This window comes from Pongo pygmaeus, chromosome 9 (assembly GCF_028885625.2).
Source record: "Pongo pygmaeus isolate AG05252 chromosome 9, NHGRI_mPonPyg2-v2.0_pri, whole genome shotgun sequence".
Lineage (NCBI taxonomy): Eukaryota > Metazoa > Chordata > Mammalia > Primates > Hominidae > Pongo > Pongo pygmaeus.
In genome coordinates this window covers 34,250,940-34,275,835 of record NC_072382.2, presented here as the reverse complement: position 1 = coordinate 34,275,835, position 24,896 = coordinate 34,250,940, and the positions used below count along the sequence as shown (strand labels likewise).

At 43.0% G+C, this 24,896-nt stretch overlaps 1 protein-coding gene across 3 annotated transcripts in view; it reads left to right on the top strand.

Annotated features, from left to right (window-relative positions):
* Positions 1-24,896, top strand: part of TCP11L1 (t-complex 11 like 1) — a 34,019-nt gene that overhangs the window by 2,134 nt on the left and 6,989 nt on the right. For 2 of the 3 annotated variants that reach the window (XM_054437603.2, XM_054437602.2), the window contains exons 2-8: positions 2,048-2,234; positions 12,899-13,031; positions 15,413-15,533; positions 16,214-16,434; positions 17,247-17,383; positions 19,836-20,032; positions 24,132-24,313. In XM_054437603.2, the coding sequence (XP_054293578.1) occupies positions 2,072-2,234; positions 12,899-13,031; positions 15,413-15,533; positions 16,214-16,434; positions 17,247-17,383; positions 19,836-20,032; positions 24,132-24,313 (1,154 nt within the window). In that variant the 5' untranslated portion in view covers positions 2,048-2,071. Of the gene's footprint in view, positions 1-2,047; positions 2,235-12,898; positions 13,032-15,412; positions 15,534-16,213; positions 16,435-17,246; positions 17,384-19,835; positions 20,033-24,131; positions 24,314-24,896 lie in introns of those variants that run through there. The other variant, XM_054437604.2, reaches the window with a different exon arrangement.

Here is a 24,896-nt window from a genome sequence, read left to right as displayed (position 1 = left end):
ATGGTGCCACTGCACTTCAATCTGGGGAACAGTGCAAGACTCTGTCTCAAAAAAAAAAAAAAAAACAGGCCTGAATATTTCAATTCCAGTAACTTCATTCTATTTAATGGAGTTCTCTGAAATTTCACATAATTCTATCAGGTGATTCTTCACCTCTCTCTAATATGCAGAACACAGTCTGCCAAACTCCCTAAATCAGTTGACATTTCTTTTGATCACTTGATTACCTTCCATGTGTGTAGGAAAGTCTAATTAGTGTTTATGAAAATGTTTTGTGATCTTCAAGTGCTGATGTTACAAATGTTAACTATTTTCAGCAAATGCAGAAACATTGTGTCTTCTCTCCCAGAAGCACCCTAGGAAAAGGGAGAGTGGAGGAATTGACTAAAACTTTTACTGTAATTAAAACAGGGTTTTTTTGTTTGTTTGTTTGTTTTTTTAGACAGAGTCTCAGTCTGTCGCCCAGGCTGGAGTATAGTGGCGCGATCTCGGCTCACTGCAAGCTCCGCCTCCCGGGTTCATGCCATTCTCCTGCTTCAGCCTCCTGAGTTTCTGGGACTACAGGCGCCACCACCATGCCAGGCTAATTTTTTAATATTTTTAGTGGAGACGGGGTTTCAGCATGTTAGCCAGGATGGTCTCGATCTCTTGACCTCATGATCCGCCTGTTTTAGGCCTGTTTTAGGCTGGGCACGGTGGCTCATGCCTGTAGTCCCAGCATTTTGGGAGGCCGAGGCAGACCTTTTATTAACTGGCCCAAAGCACAGTGTCAAGTGTTGTTGCTATTCTGATCAGCAACTAATAAAAAGCCCACCCAACTGCATACATTATGGTTGTTTGCAGCTTCTTACTCATGATCTTTTTCCTAATTACTGGCAAGAAGGTAATAAAAATATTCGCCCCACACATTCCTCTTAAACACTTAATAAGATTCTGTTTTCTGTAGGGCGCAGTGGCTCATGGCTGTAATCCCAGCACTTTGGGAGACCGAGGCAGGTGTATCACCTGAGGTCAGGAGTTCGAGACCAGCCTGACCAACATGGTGAAACCCCATCTCTACTAAAAATACAAAATTAGGCCAGGCGCGGTGGCTCACGCCTGTAATCCTAGCACTTTGGGAGGCCAAGGCAGGCGGATCACGAGGTCAGGAGTTCGAAACCAGCCTAGCCAACATGGTGAAGCCCCATCTCTCCTAAAAATACAAAAATTAACCAGGCATGGTGGTGGATGCCTGTAATCCCAGCTACTCAGAAGGCTGAGGCAGGAGAATCACTTGAAACCGGAAAGTGGAAGTTGCAGTAAACTGAGATCGCGCCACTGCATTCCAGCCTGGATGAAAGAGCGAAACTCTGTCTCAAAAAAACAAAACAAAACAAAAATTAGCTAGGCGTGGTGGCACCCACCTGTAATTTCAGCTACTTGGGAGGCTGAGGCAGGAGAATTGCTTAAACCTAGCAGATGGAGGCTGCAGTTAGCTGAGATTGCCCCATTGCACTCCAGCCTGGGCAACAAGAGCAAAACTCCGTCTGAAAAAAAAAAAAAAAATTCTAGTTTCTATCATCTCTGGGTATCTTATTCACACGATAATATCAAGGAATCAACCCTTTAGCCCAGTGTATTCACTTGTAAGCCCAATTAAAAGCATTATTTCCAAGGAGTTTACCTATCTGCTCTTAGGAATGAAACTAAAGAATTTAAGATTGAATCACTGATTAAAACTGTAGCAGCAGGCAGTTTAGAGTGTGTCTTCTAATAGTTTAAGGCCCTGTATTCTTGAAACATGCTACTCAGGAGTAGGACAAAAATATTCCAACTAACTACTAGTTGAGGTCCAGAAATCTGATAAATTACAAATGTCATTTTACAAGTATCCGTTTAGTCATTGAAGTAGAATATTATAGCTGGGTAAGATCTTAGCAAGCCCATTTATTCTACAAACGAGAAAACTGAAACCCAAAGAGATTAAATGATTTGCCCTGAGTCACATTGCTAGTTGGTGACAGAGCTAGAATACTTTTAGTTCTTTTTTTGTTTTTTTCTTTCGTAGGAAAGTGAACAAACTTAATTGAGAATGTCTGAAAACCTTGACAAGTCCAATGTGAATGAAGCAGGAAAATCAAAATCCAATGATTCTGAGGAAGGCCTCGAAGATGCTGTGGAAGGTGCTGATGAAGCCTTACAGAAAGCAATAAAGTCAGACTCCTCCAGCCCCCAAAGAGTGCAGAGACCTCACTGTAAGCAAATTTGACTTTGGTTAGATGCAATATTGTCATTGTTTTCAGGTGACGGTTTTATGAGACCTCCTTGTGCATGTGGCCGTGAGCTAGGTTCTAATAATATAACATTGCCAATGTAGCATTTAGGAATAATAGCAGTTCCTCAGCTGGCAGCCTAGCTACTTGTGGATTTTCAATTGCATGGGAGATTAACATTTTAGAATAATGTCCAGAATGTTCCTGTCTTTCTCCAGCCTCAGTGACACTCCAGTCTCTGAAGTGCTCTGAGAAATAGGAGGGTGGAGTATAAATTGCGGCTTTTATTGAAAGAGTGTTTGAAAAGTCTGAGGCTAATTCCAGCCAAGACTGTGCTTGTGCAGGTTAAAAAAAAAATGTCAGTAAGTTCACCACACCCTAATTCTCTGCCTGGGGGCTTAGTTCCCACAAGCTTGAGGGGATTCAGTTTGCTAAATGTGTGTGGTGAAGTCATTTCAGATCCCTGGCAAGGAGCAAGCCTCTTAAATGAAAGGGTGGCAATATCTTCAGGCATTCCCAGCGGTTGCCTCAACTCACGTCTTTTGTGAAGAGTACCTTAAGCATTTTGAAGTGAGTCCAAAAATGCAAGTTTTTAAGAGGGAATGTCATAGTCTAAGAATGTCGGTATTGATGTTATCCCTTTAAATTGTAGATGATCAGTAGTTGTACATATTTGGAAAAAGTACAGACATTTTTGGGTTTTGGGGTGTGTTTCTTCTAAAATGATCAAAGCCCTTCCCAGGCAATTTATTAGTCAACATACTATTCTTCTAGCAAACATTAATGGACCCTATTTTATTCTGATTTATTATCACATAGATTTTAATAAATCAACTATTAGGTCAAATTGTGTCCAGGGAAACATGTTGTTACTAGCACAGTCTATCGTGGATTTGTTAGGCCTGACTCCAATATGTGTAGTTAGAAAGCTTCTGTTTTCCTGTCTTTAAAATGAGGAAAATACAATATTTCTTAGGGTAGCAGTAAAGATTAAATGAATTCCTATAAGGCACTTAGAACAGTGCTTCACAGGTAATAAATGCTTAATAAACATTAGTTGTTGTTACTACTGTTGCTACTAACATTATGTCATGTATTGCATTTAAAGATGCCAGGATTGGCCAGGCATGGTGGCTCATACCTGTAATACCAGCACTTTGGGCGGCTGAGACAGGAAGATCACTTGAGTCCAGGAGTTCAAGACCAGCCTGGGCAACATAATGAGACCCCATCTCTACAAAAATAAAAATTAGCCAGGCATGGTGGTGCATGCCTATAGTCCCAGCTACTTGTGGGGCTAAGGCAGGAGGCTTGTGGGGCTAAGGCAGGAGGATCGCTTGAGCCTGGGAGGTGGAGGCTGCAGTGAGCCGAGATCATGCCACTGCACTCCCATCTGGGTGACAAAGTGAGACCCTGTCTCAAAAAAAAAAAAATTAGCTGAGCATGGTGGCACATGGTTGTAGTCCCAACTACTTGGGAGGCGGGGACAGGAGGATCACTTGAGCTGGGGAAGTCAAGGCTGCAGTGAGCTGTGATTGTGTCACCACACTCCAGCCTGGATGACAGAGTGAGACAAGCCTCTCTCAAAAAAAAAAAATAAAAAAAATAAAGAGGCCAGGATTGATTGCTGTAATGTAGATGTATATGGCTAACATGATAGCTTTACAACCTATAGTTTATGCTAAAGAAGAACTTTTGGTTTAGGTCTTCAGTCGCTCTTTATTGGTTGGTTGGTTGTTGGGATGGCCAGGCCCAATGTGGAGGTGACAAAGTCCAGTGGAGTCAAAGGAATGAGAAAAGACAAGTTTAAGAGTGCATAAAGTGGGTCCGGGGGCCAATGCTAGTATGGAGGCTGCGAAGGCCCCGAGCTCTGGAAGCCCGCACTATTTATTGGTGATCAAACAAAGAAGCAGGTGGTGAGGATGTGGGGGTTGAAAGAAAGCAGTGTAGCAAGCGCATGATCTACAGCTGTGATGGTTTAGCATTTTCTTTGAAGCATATGGAACATGTTCTGCTACTTGAGATAATGGGAAACATGTTCTAGTTTAAGATACAATAGATCTATGAGCCTAGGAGTGCTAGAAGCAAGGAGCCAGCAAGTCTAGACACATTCCAGAGGCCACGCCCTGAGCCCTGGAGTCCATTCAAGCCATGAGGGGTTTTATGCCCTGGGCTTAGATTATGGTGCAGCAGGGCAGGCTTCTGCCCTTTAGCACAGAGCTTGGTGTTCCCAAGGCCATGAGGGGTTTTAGACCCTGGACCCTGGACATGTTCCAAGACTCTTTTACATTATGTCAGACATGCAAGCCCTGCTTCAGCTTCTCCCAACAGTTGGTTGATTGGTTTTAATTTTTTTAAACAATTTTAACTTTTATAGGTTCAGCCATTCTTTGGTTGATGGCTTCACCTTTGGCATCTTGTCAGTCTGATGGCATGATTCCAAATTAATGTCAAACCAGTACTAAGCTACATTATCTGAAATTGTGTGTAGTTATTCCCTTAAGGCAAGAATACTTATCCTGGGACCTATGATCAAGATTTAGGGGATCTAGTAATAACCAAAAAAGTATATCAACATTTGTTTGTAAATGCATGTTTTTAGGAATAAGGTCATGGAAGCTTTCATTAAGTTCTCTTAGTGGTCTGTACCAAAATAAGGTTTGAAATCAATGCCCTAAGGTATTCCTTTTGGCTGCCTTCCTATTTCTCCTATAGTACTGGGTAGGTACAGGGCTATAAACCCAAAAGATAAAGCTAAGACCCCATTATTTGGGGATCAGGTAAGGAAGCATTATTGAACACATAGAGCATAAATAAGGATTTACAAAATATGGAATTAACAGTTTACAGACATTTCCCCCAAACTGTAAACTTGTAGCTACTGAGTTTAAAGTAACTCTAAAATCACATTTGGAATTCTACAAATTAAAATGTAAGTAGCAAAAAGAGAACATTTATTGTTTTAAATTATAACACAGAGTAATACTTTAAGAGTGGAATTGCTAGGCCAGGTGCATTGGCTCATGCCTATAAGCACTTTGGGAGGCTGAGGCAGGTGAATCACCTGAGGTGAGGTCAGGAGTTCGAGACCAGCCTGGCCAACATGGCGAAACCCTGTTTCTACTAAAAATACAAAAATTAGCCGGGAGTGGTGGTGCGTGCCTGTAATGGGGAGGCTGAGGCGGGAGAATCACTTGAACCTGGGAAGCAGAGGTTGCAGTGAACTGAGATTGTGCCATTGCACTCCAGCCTGGGGGACAAGAGTGAAACTTCATCTCAAGAAAAAAAAAAAAAGAGTGGAATTCTGATGTAACTGATGCAGAATATTGAAAAAGGAAAAATGGCTGGCTTGTAAAAAATTGATTGGTACTGATTTAAGATGGTGATTTGATTGTAAAAGATTATCTGTTCTTTAAACAGAGATCCTTTAAACAGAGTAAGGATCAGTCAACTGTAACTTAACAATGTTTTCTCTAAAATCTTCTACTGCTTATACTTTAATGCTCATCTCACAAAATACCCTCTGTTCTAACGTTTAATCACCTAGTTGACCAGTAAAAGATGCTATATTCAGATGACAAACATCAATTGTTATTCCAGTTAATATCTCCCACTTAGGACCTTTGTTTATTGGATCAGGTCCTTGTGAATGTAATTAGTAGATCCCAGTCATCTTTAGATGAATAGATGACACGAGAACTTACACTTCTAAAGCTCATGACTAGACTTTGAATTATGGTGTCTCTGTATTCAATCAGTCAAATATTTATTGGGTGCATACTGTATGTCAGGGATCCAGCAATGAACCAGGCACATATTGTCACTGTCCTCATGGAACTTGCAGACTAGCGACCAGGAAGACAAATTAACAAGCAGTTTCCAACAACATAATAAGCACTATGGGTAACCTTTACCCTGGCTTTACTGTACTCATTCTATAGTAGCTGTTTGGGTGACAGTTGCAATCTTGCCCTCCATAAATGTCCGTCCACTTATGTGACTAACAGCATCTTTTCAGAGTGTATAGACATCTCAGGACACCTTAGTAAAGATAGAGAGTACAACCATTCTAAATTAGAACTTCATTTTATTTTGGAATCTGTCTGCCAGCCTCTCAAAAGTCGTGTTTAACCTAATATGGTTTTCAGTTTCTCTAACAGGGCATCAGTGCGCAAATGCTGTAACAAAATAACAAAATTTAGCAACAACTTTAGCGTTGTATCACATAAGATAAACTCCAGGGTAAGTTACATGTATCTTTACATTTTTTTTTTTTTAAAGACCGGATCACTCTGTTGCCCAGGCTCGCCTTGAACTCCTGGGCTCAAGTGATTCACCCACCTCAGCCTCCCTAGTAGCTGAGACTACAGGTGTGCACCACCATGTCTGAGTTGACCTTACCATTTTTCATGGCTCTTATTACAACCCAGGTTCTCTTCACAAATTGAGGTGAAGACGTGTTGTCCACCAAATTGCATCTTTATGCAATTTTATGCAATTTTTACCAAGTTTTCATTTATGAAATTGGTAAACTTGAGAACTCTCACAAAACAAAATCACCACAACCCTATAATTTGTATGCAATGAATAATTCCTCTATATGTACATCGGTAACATGTCCTGATCATATCTTAGAACTGTAGCTTTTCTCTATCATGATCAGATACCTGTCATTGATAAGTTTGATTTTAAGTAGTCTCTAACTTAGACAGTTCCTGAAAATTTTCTTCTTCCTGATGGTGAGGTTCTTAGTACTTGGTGCAAGCTGTTTTTTTCCAAGTATGCCCAAAACACTGAGAATGCACTTGTTTAAAACTTGGAGGATTCTTATATTTCATAGCACACCCTTAAGTCTCTTCTTTTTGCATATGGAGAAACACTGACCCTGCAAGATTGAAGTGACTTGTTCAAGGTCGTACTCAACAGAGTCCAGAGGAAGTGAAATTCCTTCCTGATTTGCTCCAGCCACTGTGTTTCATGACTAGGCAGCATAGTAACAATGCCTATTATTACCTAGATGACTAAAATTATTGGGAAATAACAAATCCGGCCAGGCTCGGTGGCTCATGCCTGTAATCCCAGCACATTGGGAGGCCAGGGCAGGTGGATCATGAGGTCAAGAGATCGAGACCATCCTGGCCAACGTGGTGAAACCCTGTCTCTACTAAGAATACAAAAATTAGTTGGGTGTGGTGGCACACACCTGTAGTCCCAGCTACTTGGGAGGCTGAGGCAGGAGAATCACTTGAACCCGGGGGGCGGAGGTTGCAGTGAGCCGAGATCACGCCACTGCACTCCAGCCTGGTGACAGAGCAAGACTCCGTCTCAAAAAAAAAAAATTCACCGAGAGGACTTGATGTGATGTGTTTCTGTTATTTTCATAAATTTCAGATGGTAAGACATTGATTATTTTTGAAGAGTTGGCCTGCGCCTCCACAACCTGTGGGTGTTTCTCGTCATGTGGGACGAGAGACTGAGAAAAGAAATAAGACATAGAGACAAAGTATAGAGAAAGAAAAGTGGGCCCAGGGGACCGGCATGCTCAGCATACGGAGGACCCGCACCCTGTCTCTGAGTTCCCTCAGTATTTATTGATCATTATCTCTACCGTCTGGGAGAGGGGGATGTGGCAGGACAATAGGGTAATAGTGGGGAGAGGGTCAACAGGAAACCTGTGAACAAAGGTCTCTGTGTCATAAATAAGTTTAAGGAAAGGTACTGTGCCTTGATATGCACTTATACAAACATCTGGGTGCATTAAAGAGCAGTATTGCCGCTAGCACCTCACCTCCAGCCCTAAGGCAGTTTTCTCCTATCTCAGTAAATAGAATATACAATTGGGTTTTACACCGAGACATTCTATTGCCCAGGGATGAGCAGGAGACAGATGCCTTCCTCTTATCTCAACTGCAAAGAGGCCTTCTTCTTTTATTAATCCTCCTCAGCACAGACCCTTTAGGGATGTTAGGCTGGGGGATGATCAGGTCTTTCCCTTCCCAGGAGGCCATATCTCAGGCTATCACATGGGGAGAAACCTTGGACAATACCTGGCTTTCCTAGGCAGAGGCCCCTGCTGGAGGGCCTTCCGCAGTGTATTGTGTCCCTGGGTACTTGAGATTAGAGAATGGTGATGACTTTTAACAAGCATACTGCCTTCAAGCACTTTTTTAACAGCACATCCTGCATAGCCCTAAATCCATTAAACCTTGAGTCAACACAGCACAAGTCTGCTGTGAGCACAGGGTTGGGACAAGGGTTACAGATTAACAACATCTCGAGGCAGAAGAATTTTTCTTACTACAGAACAAAATGGAGTCTCGTATGTCTACTTCTTTCTACATAGACACAGTAGCAGTCCGATCTCTCTTTTCCCCACAATTTTTTGCAAAAGCAAGGTTAAAAAACTTGGGAGCCCTAATAATCTCTGAGTTTCTTCTTAAGGGGTAAGAATTTGGTGGAGTTTAATAACACCTGATGCTTGATAATAACACCTGATGCTTGATATTGACGTACCCACAGTGGAAGTTTCATTTTCTGATAACTGGTAACAGAAATAATTTAAAAATAAGCATATATTTATACATATGTATATATACAGGAAATCCCTAATGAGCTGGGTGTACATCTATAGTCCCGGCTACTTGGGAGGTTGAGGCCACAGTGAGCTGTGATCACCAGTCTCCAGTTTGGGCAACAGAATAAGACCCTGTTTCAAAAAATAAATAACAAAAAAACCTTTTTATTTTCTTAATAGAGTCTATCATGGAGTGTACATTTTAAATTTTGATAAAATCCAAATTATCCATTTTTTATTTTGTAGTTTGAGCTTTTTGTATCCTATCTAAGAAATCTTTGCCTAATCCAAGATCACAAAGATTTCTGTGATTCTTTTTTTTTTTTTTTTTTAAGACAAGGTCTCTGTCTGTCACCTATGCTGGAGTGCTGCGGCGGGGTCATGGCTCACTGCAACTTCTGCCTCCTGGGCTTAAGCCATCTTCCCGCCTCTGCCTCCTGAGTAGCTGAGACTACAGGCGCATGCCACCACACCTGGCTAATTGTTGTATTTTTTGTAGAGATGGGGTTTCGCCATGTTGCCCAGGCTGTTCTCAAACTCCTGGCCTCAAGCAGTTTTTGCGCCTTGGCCTCCCAAAGGGCTGGGATTACAGGCATGAGCCACCATGCCCCGCTCTGCAATCCATTTTGAGTTCATTTTTGTTTATCATGTGAGAGAAGGATCTAGAGTAATTAATTAATTTTTTTTTTGAGACGGAGTCTCACTTTGTCGCCCAGGCTGGAATGCAGTGGTGCGATCTCAGCTCACTGCAAGGTTGGCCTCCTGGGTTCACGCCATTCTCTTGCCTCAGCCTCCCAAGTAGCTGGGACTACAGGCGCCTGCCATCACTCCCGGCTAATTTTTTGTATTTTTAGTAGAGATGGGGTTTCACCGTGTTAGCCAGGATGGTCTTGATCTCCCGACCTTGTGATCCGCCCGCCTCAGCCTCCCAAAGTGCTGGGATTACAGGCATGATAGAGTAATTCTTTTACATATAGATACTTAATTGTTGTAGCACCATTTGATTTAAAACAAACAAAAAAAACTATCCTTACTTTTTTTTTTTTGAGACAGAGTATTGCTCTGTCGCCCAGACTGGAGGGCAGTGGCACAATCTCGGCTCACTGCAACCTCTGTCTCCTGGGCTTAAATGATTTTCAGTAGAGACAGGATTTCGCCGTGTTGTCCAAGCTGGTCTCGAACTCCTGGCCTCAAGCAATCCACCTGCTTCAGCCTCCCAAAGTACGTGAGCCACCGTGCCCGGCCTATCCTTGTCTGTTGACCACATATATACGTGTGTGTCTATTTCTGGATTTTCTGCCCTGAATTTCTGTATATCCTTATGCTAAAAATACACTGTCTTGTTATAGCTTTATGTTAAGTCTTGAAATCAGTGTCAGTTCTCCAACTTTATTTTTCTTTTTCAAAATAGTTTTGGCTTTTCGAGTTCTTTTGTGTTTCCCTATAAATTTTAGAATTAGTTTGTCAGTTTCAACAAAAAAGCCTTCTGACTGAGATTGCATTTAACCAATAGATTGATTTGGGGAAAATTGACATCTTAATAATATACCCATAGAGGGGAACAAGAGACACTGGGGTCTTCTGGAGAGTGGGAGGAGGGAGAGAATCAAGAAAAATAATGAGTACTAGACTTAATAACTGGGTGACAAAATAATCTCTACAACAAGCCTCTGTGACACGAGATTACCTGTGTAACAAACCTGCACATGTACGCCTGAACTTAAAAGTTAAAAAAATTTTTTTTAATTGAAAAGATATATTGGGCTTTGATTTTGGATATTTATTATATTTTAGCAATATCCACAAAGCCAGATTTATTTATTCTGTATTCTTATTCATATTCTTTGGAAATGCTGAGAATGTTATGAGGAAGAATTTTGAGTTTTCCCAACTTCCCCTTGTGACCAAATAAAGTTTTTTACCAGACAGGATATGACCAGCTCTTCGATTTGGTTCCTTTTTTTTTTTTTCTTTTTTTTGGTGAGCAAAAGAAAAAAGAAGGAAAATAACTTTTCACCAATGTAAGAAGATCTTTTAAACCTGGGCAAACCAATGACATTACTTATCTAATTTTAAGGCCAGATCTTATCACTATCACATACAATTAATATATTCATCTTCTAGGCCAGTACTTCTCAAACTGTGGTGTTTGGAGCCATCAGCATCAACTGGAGACTTGTTAGAAATACAGATTCTGGGCCGGCTGCTGTGGCTCACGATGTAATCCCAGCATTTTGGGAGGCCGAGGCAGGCGGATCACTGAATTAAGCTCAGGAGTTCGAGACCAGCCTGGGCAACATGGCGAAACTTGTCTTTAAAAAAATAGAAAAAATAACCAGACGTGGTGGCATGTGCCTGTAGTCCCGGCTACTCGGGAGGCTAAGGTGGGAAGATGACTTGAGCCTGAGAGGTTGAGGCTGGGGTGAGCCATGATTGTGCGACTGTACTCCTGTTGGTGACAGAGTAAGACCCTATCTCAAAAAAAAAAAAAAAGAAAAATAAAAAATGCAGATTCTTTGGCCCTGCTCCAGAGCTGCTAAATCAGAAACCCTGAGAGGTGGGCCCAGCAATCTGTTTTCACAAGTCCTCCCTCTGACTCCATGACAGGCTAAAGTTTGAGAATTGCTATCAGAGACTTTTTTTTTTGTTTTTGAGGCAATCTTGCTCTGTCGCCCAGGCTGGAGTGCAATGGTGTGATCTTCGCTCACTGCAACCTCCACCTCCCAGGTTCAAGCAATCCTTTCTCCTCAGCCTCCCAAGGAGCTGGGATTACAGGCGTGCACCACCACGCCCTGCTAATTTTTGTATTTTTAGTACAGACGAGGTTTCACCATGTTGGCCAGGTAGGTCTCCAACTCCTGACCTCAGGTGGTCCACCTGCCTCCATCTCCCAAAGTGCTGGGATTACAGGTGTGAGCCTGGCCTTATCATAGGCTTTTAAGAGTGAGAATTCCCCTTTGTTCCTTGGTTTAGAACCTTCTTTCTGAATGATCAGTCTCAAGCTTTATCAAAAGAGAAGTATGGACACAAATTTTGAGGCCGTTGCAGCAGTCAATACAGAAGTAAAATCTACAGGACTGGGATAACAGAGCAGGGGAAAGAGAGAAATCAGAGATGACTCTTTTTCAAAGTTTTTGATTCACTGGATCAGCATTCTAGAAAATTCTTGTGTCACACATCTTTTGATCTGTCCATTGACCACTGCAGAGCTATCATATTCTGTCACAGTATCCTGTATGAGATAGTGGTTTTAGGATTGTTTAAACAGCACCATCGGCACCCTAAAGGACTTGATGGTATTTTAATTTTTTACAACTTTTTATTTTGATTTTTTTGAGACAGAGTCTTGCTCTGTTACCCAGGCTTGAGTGCAGTGATATGATCATAGCTCACTGCAGGTTCAAGCGATCCTCCAGCCTCAACCTCCTGAGTAGCTGGGACTACAGGCATGCACCACCATGCCCGGTTAGTTTTTACATTTTTTTGTAGAGACAGGGTCTCACTATGGTGCCCAGGCTGGTCTCCAACTCCTGGCCTCAAATGATCCTCTCGCCTTGGCCTCCCAAAGTGCTAGAATTACAGGTGTGAACCACTATTCCTAGCCTTGATGCTATTTTAATTTGGGGAGATTCATTTGTGGCAGTGTTAGTGGTAGTGCAAAAGTAAACTGCTAATGGGAGCAAAAGAGAAGATCTTAAATCTGGTGTCTTCTTTTTTTTTTTTTTTCTTTTAGGGTAGACAGGAGGCAGAAAGATTAGAAAATAAACCCTCAGCTTATGGGACAGATGATCATCTGTAACTTAAGTTTTAATTTACTGTAATTATTTTTCTTTGACCAGTCTTAGTAAAAACCAGATGTTTTGAGTATTAATAAATGATCTCTGCTTTTAGGATTCAAGGGTGAAAAATGAATATGAAGTAACATTCTGTTGCTGTTTGAAAATGCCAGAACAAACATTTTAATAGAGGCAATAACTGCAATTATTGTCTGGTACCAGAACCACTGTCTTCTTATTTTAATAGAAATTCGAATCCAGAGATGCAAATCTCTTACAGTGAGTTTCTGTTACAGCTAGTCCTCCTCGCTTTGTGACAGTAGAAGAACTTCTAGAGACAGCGAGAGGCGTCACCAACATGGCTCTAGCTCATGAAATTGTAGTAAATGGAGACTTTCAGATTAAACCAGTTGAATTACCAGAAAACAGGTAAGGTGGTTGCTAAATTATCTTGCTTAGTAGAACACTGCCATTTCCCAGTTTTGGAAATGTTTCCTTCAGTTGATACCAATATATTCAAACGTATTTTTCATTTTGTACATTACTGCTAAAAAATATTCCTAAACAAGGAACACCAATTCTTCAAAAATCAAATAAAAGGTCTAAAAATCTTTTGTGAAAGTCTGCCTACTCAGTAGGATCTAGCTGCCTCATCTTGTGTTTTCATTGCCTTGTTTCATTCACTTCTTTGAAACTATCACACTGCACTATAGTCGTTGGTTTCATCGCAAAGGCGAAGACTGTGGGTTATTCTCTGTGTCCCTAGTGCCTGGCACTTAACCATTTTTTTATTGAATCAAAAACGCTATTGGTTGTAAGGTGCACCTTTTAAAAATGTGCTGTCATAAGAAAGAGGAAACACTGCCCATTATAATTGTAAAAATGCCACTGATTTTAAGAAAGATCCAAGTTTCTGAGAGATTAAAATATTGGGGGGGGGGTGGAGTTTGTTTTAGAATCAAGGAAATATGCGTGCAAGTGCCTTTCTGTCAGCAGCTCACCAAAGTCAGGATTCTGGATGGTGCCTGAGAGTCTCTTAGCCTGTCCTCATGGTTGCGGGATGAATGTGGCAGCTCCAAGCATCCCATAATACATCAGCCTTCCCAGCAAGAGCGAAAAGTTTGGGAGGACTAGGGTTCTCCTTTTGTTGGAGAGGAACATCTTCCCCTGGAGTCATGAAACAGACATCTGCTAATATTTTGTTAATCAGAATTTAGTCACATGCTACCCTTGCTGTAAGTGAGCCTGGAGAGCTTAAGTCGGTAAAAGGGAATGAACTGCTGTGATGGGCTTATTAGATTAGTCATGATTTATTGTCACAGGCAGAGTATATTGTTGCCTTGAAAAACACTGGGATTCTGTTAACAAGAGGAGGAGGAATGGCTGCTGTGCTGGCAAGTGTCTCCCATAGGAAGCTTCTAAATATGACTTCACAGAGATTTCTTATATCTGCAAAGATGGTACTTTTTTGCATTTAATAATGAAGAATTGCTTGTTTTGTGCTCAAGACAGAAAGACGTTGTTGTTGTTGTTTTTTGAGACGGAGTGTCGCTCTGTCACCCAGGCTGGAGTGCAGTGGCATGATCTTGGCTCACTGCAACCCCTGCCTCCCGGGTTCAAGCGATTCTCTTGTCTCAGCCTCCTGAGTAGCTGGGATTACAGGCATGCGCCACCATGCCCAGCTAATTTTTGTATTTGTAGTAGAGACAGGGTTTCACCTTGTTGGTCAGGCTGGTCTCAAACTCCTGACCTTGTTATCCATCCGCCTCAGCCTCCCAAAGTGCTGGGACTACAGGTGTGAGCTGCTGCACCAGCCATTGTTGTTGTTTTTTGAGACGGAATCTTGCTCAGTTGCCCAGGCTGGAGTGCAGTGCTGCAATCTCAGCTCACTGCAGCCTCCGTCTCCTAGGTTCAAGCAATTCTCCTGCCTCAGCCTCCTGAGTAGCTGGGACTATAAAGCATGCGCCACCACACCCAGCTAATTTTTGTATTTTTGGTAGAGATAGTATTTCACCATGTTGGTCTTGAACTCCTGACCTCAGGTGATCCTCCCGCCTTGGCCTCCCAAAATGCTGGGATTACAGGCATGAGCCACCACACCTGGCCAATACTGGTTTTAATGAAATGTTTTGTTGTATATATAAGTTGTTACAGTTTGGTACCTAGTTAAGCAGTTGTCCCATGTATCACATGGAAATATGATATTTTTAGGAAATAAAGTCCTTCAACCTACTACATACTGAATTGTTATCTTATTATTATTATTTTATTTTTTTGAGACAGAGTCTCGCTCTGTTGTCCAGGCTGGAGTGTAGTGGCACTATCTCAGCTCACTGCAACCTCTGGCCAGGCTGATCTCGAACTTCTCACCTCAGGTGATCTGCCTGCCTCGGCCTCCAAAAGTGCTGGGATTACAGGTGTAAGTCACAACGCCCAGCCTAAATTGTTATCTTAGGCTACCTAATTATAAACATCTTAGGAAACTTACTAGTAACAGGGAACTAAAATTAACAGCTTTGAACTTTCCAATATTCTTATTATATGGCACTGTCATATGCTGTTTCTTGGATTAATGTTGGCTATCCAGTTAGTTGAGAGTGATTCTTTCCAATGAGATGCTTATTGCAAAAAATCACTAACTTTTAAAATAAAGTATGCCATCAGTTGAAGTATGCCTGGGAAATCTTTCCTTGGTCCAAATCACTGGGATTGATCTTACCCTAAACCCATAGTATTTGTGCTTTTGAAAGTGATTTGAAACTCAAATATTTTGGTTTTTGCTCCCCTCCTTTTTTTTTCCACTGCCCCAGCTTGAAGAAGAGAGTAAAGGAGATTGTACATAAAGCGTTTTGGGATTGCTTGAGTGCGCAGCTAAGTGAAGACCCCCCAGCATATGACCATGCTATCAAACTTGTAGGAGAAATCAAAGAGGTGAGGCAAAGAGTGAATTGTGATGCTTTTCTGGTGTGTTAGGAGTGTTTATTCAACTTCTTGTGTCACCACCAGAAGTCTTTAAAGAAATTGAAGGATCAAGAAATTAAATTACTTGCCAGAAGGTGGATCAAGAGTGTTTTTGGCTTAATGCCCTTTTTAAAAAAAAAGTTTTAAGCAAACCATGATAACCTGAAGGCATTTAAGACAACAAAGTTATTTCACAAAGTCTAGTTTATTTATAAATTTTAATAGGTGTGGACACATTCCATTTATAATGGCCAAAAAGTGACTCAGCCTTTGGGACAGAGAAAGCTTTAGGTGGAGGGACAGTTTTTGCAGCGCCTTTAGCAGTAGCATCAAAGAAGAAATGTATGCATGGAAATTGTCATCTGTGGTTGGCTCACAGGCTCACATTAATAAACATACTTTTCTTTTTTCACCATTAACAGTTTTTTCTTCTATCCATTTAATTGCTACCTAGGGCTTAAATGGAAGCTTAAGTAGCTATTGTAAATGATTTGTAAACATGTTTTTCTGTATGTTTGTTGAATAAGAAGCAAAATATGTGCAATATTACATAGCAATTGATAAGCCCTTATTTGGATAGTTATAAATTACATATAATTAGAAATGGCATCTAAGGAATTTTGATTAAACGTAGCTGTGTTCTCTTGTAGACTCTCTTATCTTTCTTGCTGCCTGGTCATACTAGACTGAGAAACCAGATAACAGAAGTTTTGGATCTGGATCTGATAAAGCAGGAAGCAGAGAATGGGGCCCTAGACATTTCCAAGCTGGCAGAGTTCATTATTGGCATGATGGGGACACTGTGTGCACCTGCTCGAGATGAGGAAGTTAAGAAACTAAAGGACATTAAGGAAATAGTGCCCCTTTTCAGGTATGGAAATATGTTAATCATACTCTGTGCAACTACAATTCAGAGGCATTTTTTTTTTTTCTTTTTTTTTTTGAGACAGAGTCTCACTCTGTTGCCAAGGCTGGAGTGCAATGGCGTGATCTCAGCTCACTGCAACCCCCACCTCCTGGATTCAAGCAATTCTCGTGCCTCACCCTCCTGAGTAGCTGGGATTATAGGCACGCACCACCATGCCCAGCTAATTTTTGTATTTTTAGTAGAGATGGTGTTTCACTACGTTGGCCAGGCTGGTCTCGAACTCCTGACCTCAGGTGATTGGCTGCCTTGGCCTCCCAAAGTGCTGGGATTACAGGCGTGAGCCACTGTGCCCAGACCAGAACTATTTTCAATTTAAACTTCCTGAAGTCTTGGTACTCATGGATTAAAAAAAAAAAAACATTTTGTAAAATGCAGAAAAGTAAAAAGAAGACATTTACTCATAATTTTACCTCTCAGAGGCACAATCACTCTTATCATTTTGATACATAGATATATTTTTTAAACATTAATTTCCTTCAACATTTTAGTTTGAAAAATTCCAAACCTACAGAAAAGTTACAAAAACAGTACGATCAACACTCACCAGCACTTCATGTGATCCATCAGTTTTTATCATGTTATCACATTTGCTATGCTGCCCAGGCTGGTCTGGAACTCCTGGGCTCAAGCAGTCCTCCCGCCTTGGCCTCCCAAAGTGTTGGGATTACAGGTGTGAGCCACGCGTCTGGTCCTCTTTTCCTTTAATGCTATGTTTACTTTACAAGTGCTTGGTTCTAAATCCTTTTTTCTTTCAGAGAAATATTTTCTGTGTTGGACCTAATGAAAGTGGACATGGCCAACTTTGCTATCAGTAGCATCAGGCCTCATCTCATGCAGCAGTCAGTCGAGTACGAAAGGAAGAAGTTTCAAGAGATTTTGGAGAGGCAACCAAGTATGTTGAATATTTTGTGGTACTTTTTTTGTTGTCTGTGGTTTTTCATTTTAGCTGCCATAGCTGGTTGCGTAATATTATTTTCAGAACAAAACTAAAATTTAGTAGGAGGATAGTCTAATTTGAAGAAGGAAAAGCACAAAATGTTGGGACTACATCTAGAGTTGTTAAGCATTGAAAAGAAAACTTAATTGACAAGCAAAAGGAATGTGAGTAGGCTATGAGAATAGAAATTAAAAACAGTGAATTCCTAAATTATAAATGGTTTTTTGATGAAAACACCAGTTTGAAGTAAAATACATTCTTGGTCTTGATTTTTGAAAACATGACAGACATCCTGTGAATGTTAATTCACTTTTCTTCTCCCTGTGTGGCATAGCAGGAAATTTAACTTTGCTTTTGTTCTGAATGCATAAATCTTCTTGTTTCATACCCAGGAAGAGTCTCATTTTTATGAACCTCTCTGATGACTGCAGAGAACAGACGACTCTCAGAATCTAAAACTACATTGTATTTCTAGGGTGCTTTTTATGGTCTCTGCATTGCTAATGGACATTCTGGGTAAATTTCAGTCTTCAGATTCAATGTATGATGAATTCCATTTGGCCTCTGACTTTGCTGACGAGGAGATGAAAACAGCAGTCTCTGGGTTGGTTGGGTTGCCTGACCAGATTAGTTAAGTGAATGCCCCATGCAGTTGATTCATCCAGCCCCAGGCAGAGGAGTCTGAGGTGGGGCTGGGGCCGGGGCAGGTTGGGAAGGGACAGGGTAGAGGTAGAAGTAGAAGAAGTTCAGTAATGTTTACTAAGTGCCAGGCTTGTGCCAGGCTTGTGCCAAGGGCTGGATGTACATGATCCTATGTAGTCCTCACACAGTAAGCTGATGAGCCAGGCACCTTTTTTTTAATCCCATTTTACAGATGTTGGAAACAGGTTTTGGGAGATTTTTGACCAGAATGGATTGACCACAAGCTCACACTCTCACCAGTGTTGTGAGAGTACTGGGAAGAGTTTGTTGTTGTTGTTGTTGTTGTTGTTTTCTTTGAGATAGAGTCTCCTCGCTCTGTCACCCAGGCTGGAGTGCAGTGGCACGATCTCTGCTCACTGCAACCTCCGCTAGGCAGAGTTTTGTAGCCTGAAGAGCTGTAATATTAAGGCCTGGACCTGGAAGCTGGGGCATAATGGAGGACTCACTGGTAGGGTGGAAGCAGCTGCAGTGCCTGCATCTAGCACTTAAGTCACAACATGAAAGCCCGGGTTTCCCAAAGCTGGGGGGTTACGGAGAATACTATCAGCAGAAGAGAGGGTGAAGCCAGATGGCCCAGCAGTCATGACCGAGAGCTCAGGGTGAACTGGAGCTGCATCCCCCTGCCCCAGTGAAGAGCAAACCACAGCTGTGACCTTGGCCGCCCACTCGGTTTTAAGGAAGCAGGAAGCCTCCACTGACAGAGCTGCAACACCTCCTGGGACCTGACAGGCGCAGTTTTTATCAGATGATGTGTGAGATCCTCCAGCTCTCTCTCTGTATCCCTCAGAGTGCCCCCTGCATTACTGAGCTTAGAAAAGCAGGGGTGCAGGAGGGCTGCTGAAAGCCAGATGGGGCTTCCCCGACAGAGTTCACTTTCCCCCAGGTCGAAAGGAAGCCAGATTGATACAAGGTTAAGATCTAAACAAGGAAAAGCCTCATCATCAGTGTAGAGGATACTTTACACAGGGAAACTCTAGCCGGTGTCTCATCCTATCTGTCTCTAGAGCTGGAGTTGCCAGGGCTTTGGGGTCCATCTCATGCAGTAGTCAGGATGGGAGAGAAGGGAAGGAAGGTTTGTTAAATACCAGGTGGGTGGCAAGGCCTGGCTAGGTGTCATGTATTTGTTACTATTATTATTATTATTTTAGACAGGGTCTAGCTCTGTCCCCCAGGCTGGAATACAGTGGTGTGATCACCACTCACTGCAACTTCAACCTCCGGGACTCAAGTGATTCTCCTGCCTCAGCCTCCAAACTAGCTGGGGCTACAGGCATGTGCCACCATGCCCAGCTAATTTTTGTATCTTTTGTAGAGACAGAGCCTTGCCACATTGCCCAGGCTGGTCTCGAACTCCTGGGCTCAAGCAGTCTTCCCACCTCAGCCTCCCAAAGTGCTGGGATTACAGGCATGAGCCGCCATGCCTGGCTTATTCATTATCTTGTTTAATCCTCACAACAGCCTGTGAGGTGGGTGTTGTAAATTTCCCTATATCAGGCATCTGAAACTCAGACACATTATGACTTGCCTGAGATCCCTCAGTTAGTCAGTCATTGGCATTACTATGATTTGATCCAAGTTTTATTTGATTCCAAAGTTCATACTTTCTACTTTATCACTCCTCCAGGACATCGATTGTCCCTTAAGTAATTCCGAGAAGCATCCCGTCTTGGTGTCAAGGTAATGTGTGCAGCTTTGTTTTTCACAGATTCCCTGGACTTTGTCACCCAGTGGCTGGAAGAAGCCTCAGAAGACCTTATGACTCAGAAGTATAAACACGCCCTGCCAGTGGAGGGAACGGCTGCTGGCTCTGGGGACATGCCCAGGCTGAGCCCTGTTGCTGTCCAGAATTACGCTTACCTGAAGCTTCTGAAGTGGGACCACCTCCAGAGGCCGTTCCCCGAAGTAGGTCTCCTGAACCATCTCACTACTCATATTTGTTTTTGTGCTGCTGAACTTTTTAAAAAGAATAGCTTTGGCCAGGCACGGTGGCTCACTCCTGTAATCCTAGCACTTTGGGAGGCAGAGGCAGGCAGATTGCTTGAGGTCAGGAGTTCGAGACCTGCCTGGGCAACATGGCAAAACACCCTCTGTACTAAAAATACAAAAAATTAGCTGGGCGCGGTAGCAGGGGCCTGTAGCCCCAGCTACTTGGGAGGCTGAGGCAGAGAATTGCTTGAACCTGGGAGGCGGAGCTTGCAGTGAGCCAAGATTGCACCACTGCACTCCAGCCTGGGCGACAGAGCGAGACTCTGTCTCAAAAAATAAAAATAAATAAGTAAATAAAATAAAAAATAAAAAGAATAGCTTTATTCTGATATAATTCATGTACCAGAAGATTCTCCCTTTTAAAGTGTACAACTCAGTGTTTTCTAGTATAGTCACAGAGTTATGCATCCATTGCCACGGTTTAATTGAGAACATTTTCATCACCTCCAGTAGAAACGCTGCACCCATCAGCGGTCACTGCCCTTTCCCCCTCCCTCCAACCCCTGAAGCCACAAATCTGCTTTCTGTCTCTTGGATTTGCCTATCCTGGACATTTTATTTAAATGAAATCATACACTACCAGCCTTTTGTGCCTGGCTTCTTTCACCAGTGTTTTTTCATGTTGTAGCATATATAGCAGTGGTTTAGTCCTCTTTTCCACTGTGTTTTTTGTTGTTGTTGTGGTAAAATACACATAACATAAAATTTACCATTTTAACCATTTCTAGTTGTCCAGTTCAGTGGCATTAAGTGCATCCACATTGTTGTGCAACCATTGCCACCAGCCACCTCCAAAACATTTTCATTTTTCCTTCTGTGAAACTGTCTTCCCACCAAACACACCAAACAGTAATTCCCATCGCCCCCGCCCTCTGGCCCCTGGCAGCCACCATTCTACTTTGAGTCTCTATGAATTGGACTAATCCGGATACTTAATATGAGTGGAATTATACAATCTTTGTCCTTTTGGGTCTGGCTTATTTTACTTAGCATAATGTCTTCAAGGTTCATTTATGTTGTAGTATGTGTCAGTGTTCCCTTTCTGGGTTTTTTGTTAATTTTTTTAAATTTTAGAGACAGGGTCTCATTGAATTGCTCAGGCTAGGTGGTACAACAGCTCACTGTAACTTTGAACTTCAGGGCCCAAGTGATCCTCCTGCCTCAGCCTCATGGGTAGCTAGGACTACAAGAGTGTACCACCACACCCAGCTAATTTTTAAGTGTGTTTTTTGTAGAGACAGGGGTCTCTCTATGTTACTCAGGCTGATCTTAAACTCCTGGCCTCAAGTGATCCTCCCTCCTTGGCCTCCCAGTGTTGGAATTACAGGCATGAGCTACCACGCCCAGCCCTCCTTTCTTTTTTAGGCTGAATAATATATTTTACTGTATGCGTCTACCACATTTTGTTTATTCATTCATCAGTTGACAAACATTTGGGTTGTTATTATAAATTATGCTTCTGTGAATATTCCAGTACAAGTTTTTGCATGGACATATGTTTTTACCTCTCTTGGTTACGTACCTAGGATTAGAATTGCTGGGTTACATGGTGACTCTTAAGTTTAACATTTTGAGGAACTGCCAAACTTGATTTCCAAAGCAGCTGCATCATTTTACAATCCCACCAGCAATGTACGAGGCTCCAGTCTGTGCTGCTGAATTTTTCTCCTGTTTTTACTCATCTTGATGGAAACCACAACAGAGGTGTGGTTGTTCACAGCTTTATCTAAAGAAACTTCTTCCCCTTCCATGCTGAGCAATATTTTTTCTTTTTATGTTTTTCACAATACATACTTCTAACTGCAAGACCTCTTTAAGAAGATGACTAAGAAGGGATTCCCCCAGTGTTTCTCTAAATAGCTGTTTTGTTATGTAGACTCCCCCCGTCTTTTTGGGGGGTATGTGAGCTTCTTATCACTAGCCTCAGATCCAGATACTTCTCTAAATATCTTTCTTATAAGTTCCTTGTTTTTCCTTTCAAGAAGTTGTGAGCTTAAGGTTTCACCTCTTGCCTCTGAGTTCCCCGTTTTGTGCTGGAGGAAGCTCTAAAGAGAATGTCAAATTGGAGATGGGAAAATGTTCCCTTTGAACTGTGGCATGTTCTCTTCTGGAGGGAAGTTCTCAGCCTGACATTTCTATTTAAAAATAGCTGTGGGAGACCATCCAATACCTCCCTTTTCCCCACCGCTGATCATCTTCCCCAGGCCTTAGATACCCCTGCTTCTTCATCCCATAAATATCCCTAAGCCCTCTCTATGGAGAGGGGGATGTGAGACCTGTTCTCCAGCCTCCTCACTTGGCAGTCTTATGAATAAATCCTCTCTTGTAAAAAAAATAAATAAAAAAAGAAAAGAAACGCTGTAGGGAAGATGGTGATGGTCCCTGGGGACAGCTGTCTACTCCAGGAATTGATCCTTGGCAATCTGCATCCTAAAGTCACGTCCTGCTGTTGGGAAGCCACAAAGCCATGTGAAGTCAGAAAACAGGCCGACGATGAGTCCTTGGGATTGTATTTGTATCAGCAGAGGGTTCTCAGTCCTCAAGGTTTTTACTTCTTGGCTGTGACCCCACATTGTTCATGTCTTGATTTGGCAAATCTCAGTTTCTGACAGCAAGAAAGGTCCTTAGAGTCCATTCGATGAGCCTGTAAACTCTCAGATCAGATGCCCATCTGTGCTGCCTTTCCCTTCTCCTTCCCTCACCCACACGGGTGGGGGTGCTGGCATGGTAGGACCCAGGACTGTCTTTAACATGGGGGAGGCAGTCATGGGAATGTGCTTGCTTTCTGGGAGGCTTTAGGTTGTTCTCTGTCACTTCTACTCTCTGTGCTTCCTGTTTCTTTCTCTTCCTCTTTATTTACTCGCCAGTTCTTACGAGCTTCCTTTGTGCTGGGTACTGAGCGGGTACCAAGATGATAAGTGTAGGCTCTGCCTGCAAGGCAGTCCTCCCTTCCACTGCTCTGGGATTTTTGTTGTTGTTTTAAGATGGAGTCTCACTATGTTGTCCAAGCTGCAGTGTAGTGGCTATTCACAGGCATAATCATAGTGCACTGCAGCCTCGAACTTCTGGCCTCAGTGATCCTCCTGCCTGAGCCTCCCAGTAGCTGGGACTGCAGGCACCCACCATCGCACCTGGCCTTCCATTGCTCTGTACAGGGTGACTGGCTGTCCTAGTTTGCTAGGGACTGAGTGAGGGTTCACAGGACTTGGGAATTTCCATTTGAAAACTGGGACAGTCCCAGACAAACTGGGAGGAGTTGGTGACCCTAGGTCTGTGCCTCATTATACTTTTCTTCCTAACAATAGGTATAACTTTTATTTATCGAGTGCTGGCTGTGCCAGCCACTTTATATGTAGCATCTTTCTTCAGCTTTAAAACAGCCCTGTGATGTGGGAGTCCCCATTCTGCAGAGGCCTGACAAAGTTGGGGATGCTTGCCATGAGGTCATGCAATTTTTTTCTTTTTTGAGAAGGAGTTTCACTCTTGTTACCCAGGCTGAAGTACAAAGGTGCAGTCTCAGCTCACTGCAACCTCTGCTTCCTGGGTTCAAGAGATTCTCCTGCCTCATCCTCCCGAGTAGCTGGGATTATAGGCATGCGCCACCACACCCGGCTAGTTTTGTATTTTTAGTAGAGATGGGGTTTCACCATGTTGGTCAGGCTGGTCTTGAACTCCTGACCTCAGGTGATCTGCCCGCCTCGGCCTCCCAAAGCGCTGGGATTACAGGCATGAGCCACCGTGGCCAGCCGGGGAGGTCATGGTATTAAGCACAGAGCCTGGCTTTACACCCAAGCCTGTCTGTGTTCTTAGTGAGGGCGCTATACTGCATCCTTGCTCAGGAGGAGTGGCTCTGAGATAGAGGGGTTATTTCACACCAGACTCCCTCAAAGCTCTGACACACCAGCGCAAACCCTGAGGGAAGCTGCAGAGGCAGGTGTAGGGGCTGTGGCGCTCCCGCCCTCTGCTGGCCAGCCTGGACCTGCAGCTCAGCGATGGCCTCTTCTGTTCATTACAGACAGTTTTAATGGACCAGTCTCGCTTCCATGAGCTCCAGTTGCAGCTGGAACAACTGACCATCCTGGGGGCTGTGTTGCTGGTCACCTTCAGCATGGCAGCCCCAGGAATTTCCAGCCAGGCCGACTTTGCTGAGAAACTCAAGATGATTGTGAAGATTTTGCTAACAGATATGCACCTGCCGTAAGTGGAACTTTCATGCGTGGATGGGAGGCAGTGGATGTCAGAGAGCCGACTGGAGTCTCCCAGAGGGGTCTCCCACTGTAAGGCAGAACCCAGGGCCACTCGCTAGGAACTGAGAAGAAACCTTGCTGTCTCAGTTGGTTCACTTGGCGAAGACCCCAGCAGAGTTTATTTAGGGTCATAGGGTCAAAGTTAGAATCTGCTGCAGGGTTAGCAAAGCTCTAGGATAGTGGCTTTAAAATGTGTGTGACTAGCCAAGTAGCCTATCGGGCCTTAGAGGCCACACCGGGGAGTTGGGTTATTGTCCTAAGAGCAGTAGGGAGCCATTGAAGGGTTTGAAGCAAGAGGAGGAGCGTAATTAGATTTATGCCCTTGAGTTTAAATTTTGGCATGGGGCACATAGTAGATGTGCGGGAGCATTTAGGAGGTGAGAGAAGAAGTGGCTCGGGCTGGGGGGTAAGCCATGGGCAGGGTGGGGAGTGCTGGTATCAATGGTTGCTTGCCTTGAGGAATTGGAGATCCTGGGCTTTTAGAGATCCCGCGGCCCTCCATTCCCTGTTAGCATGCTCCTCCCGGGGCCTGG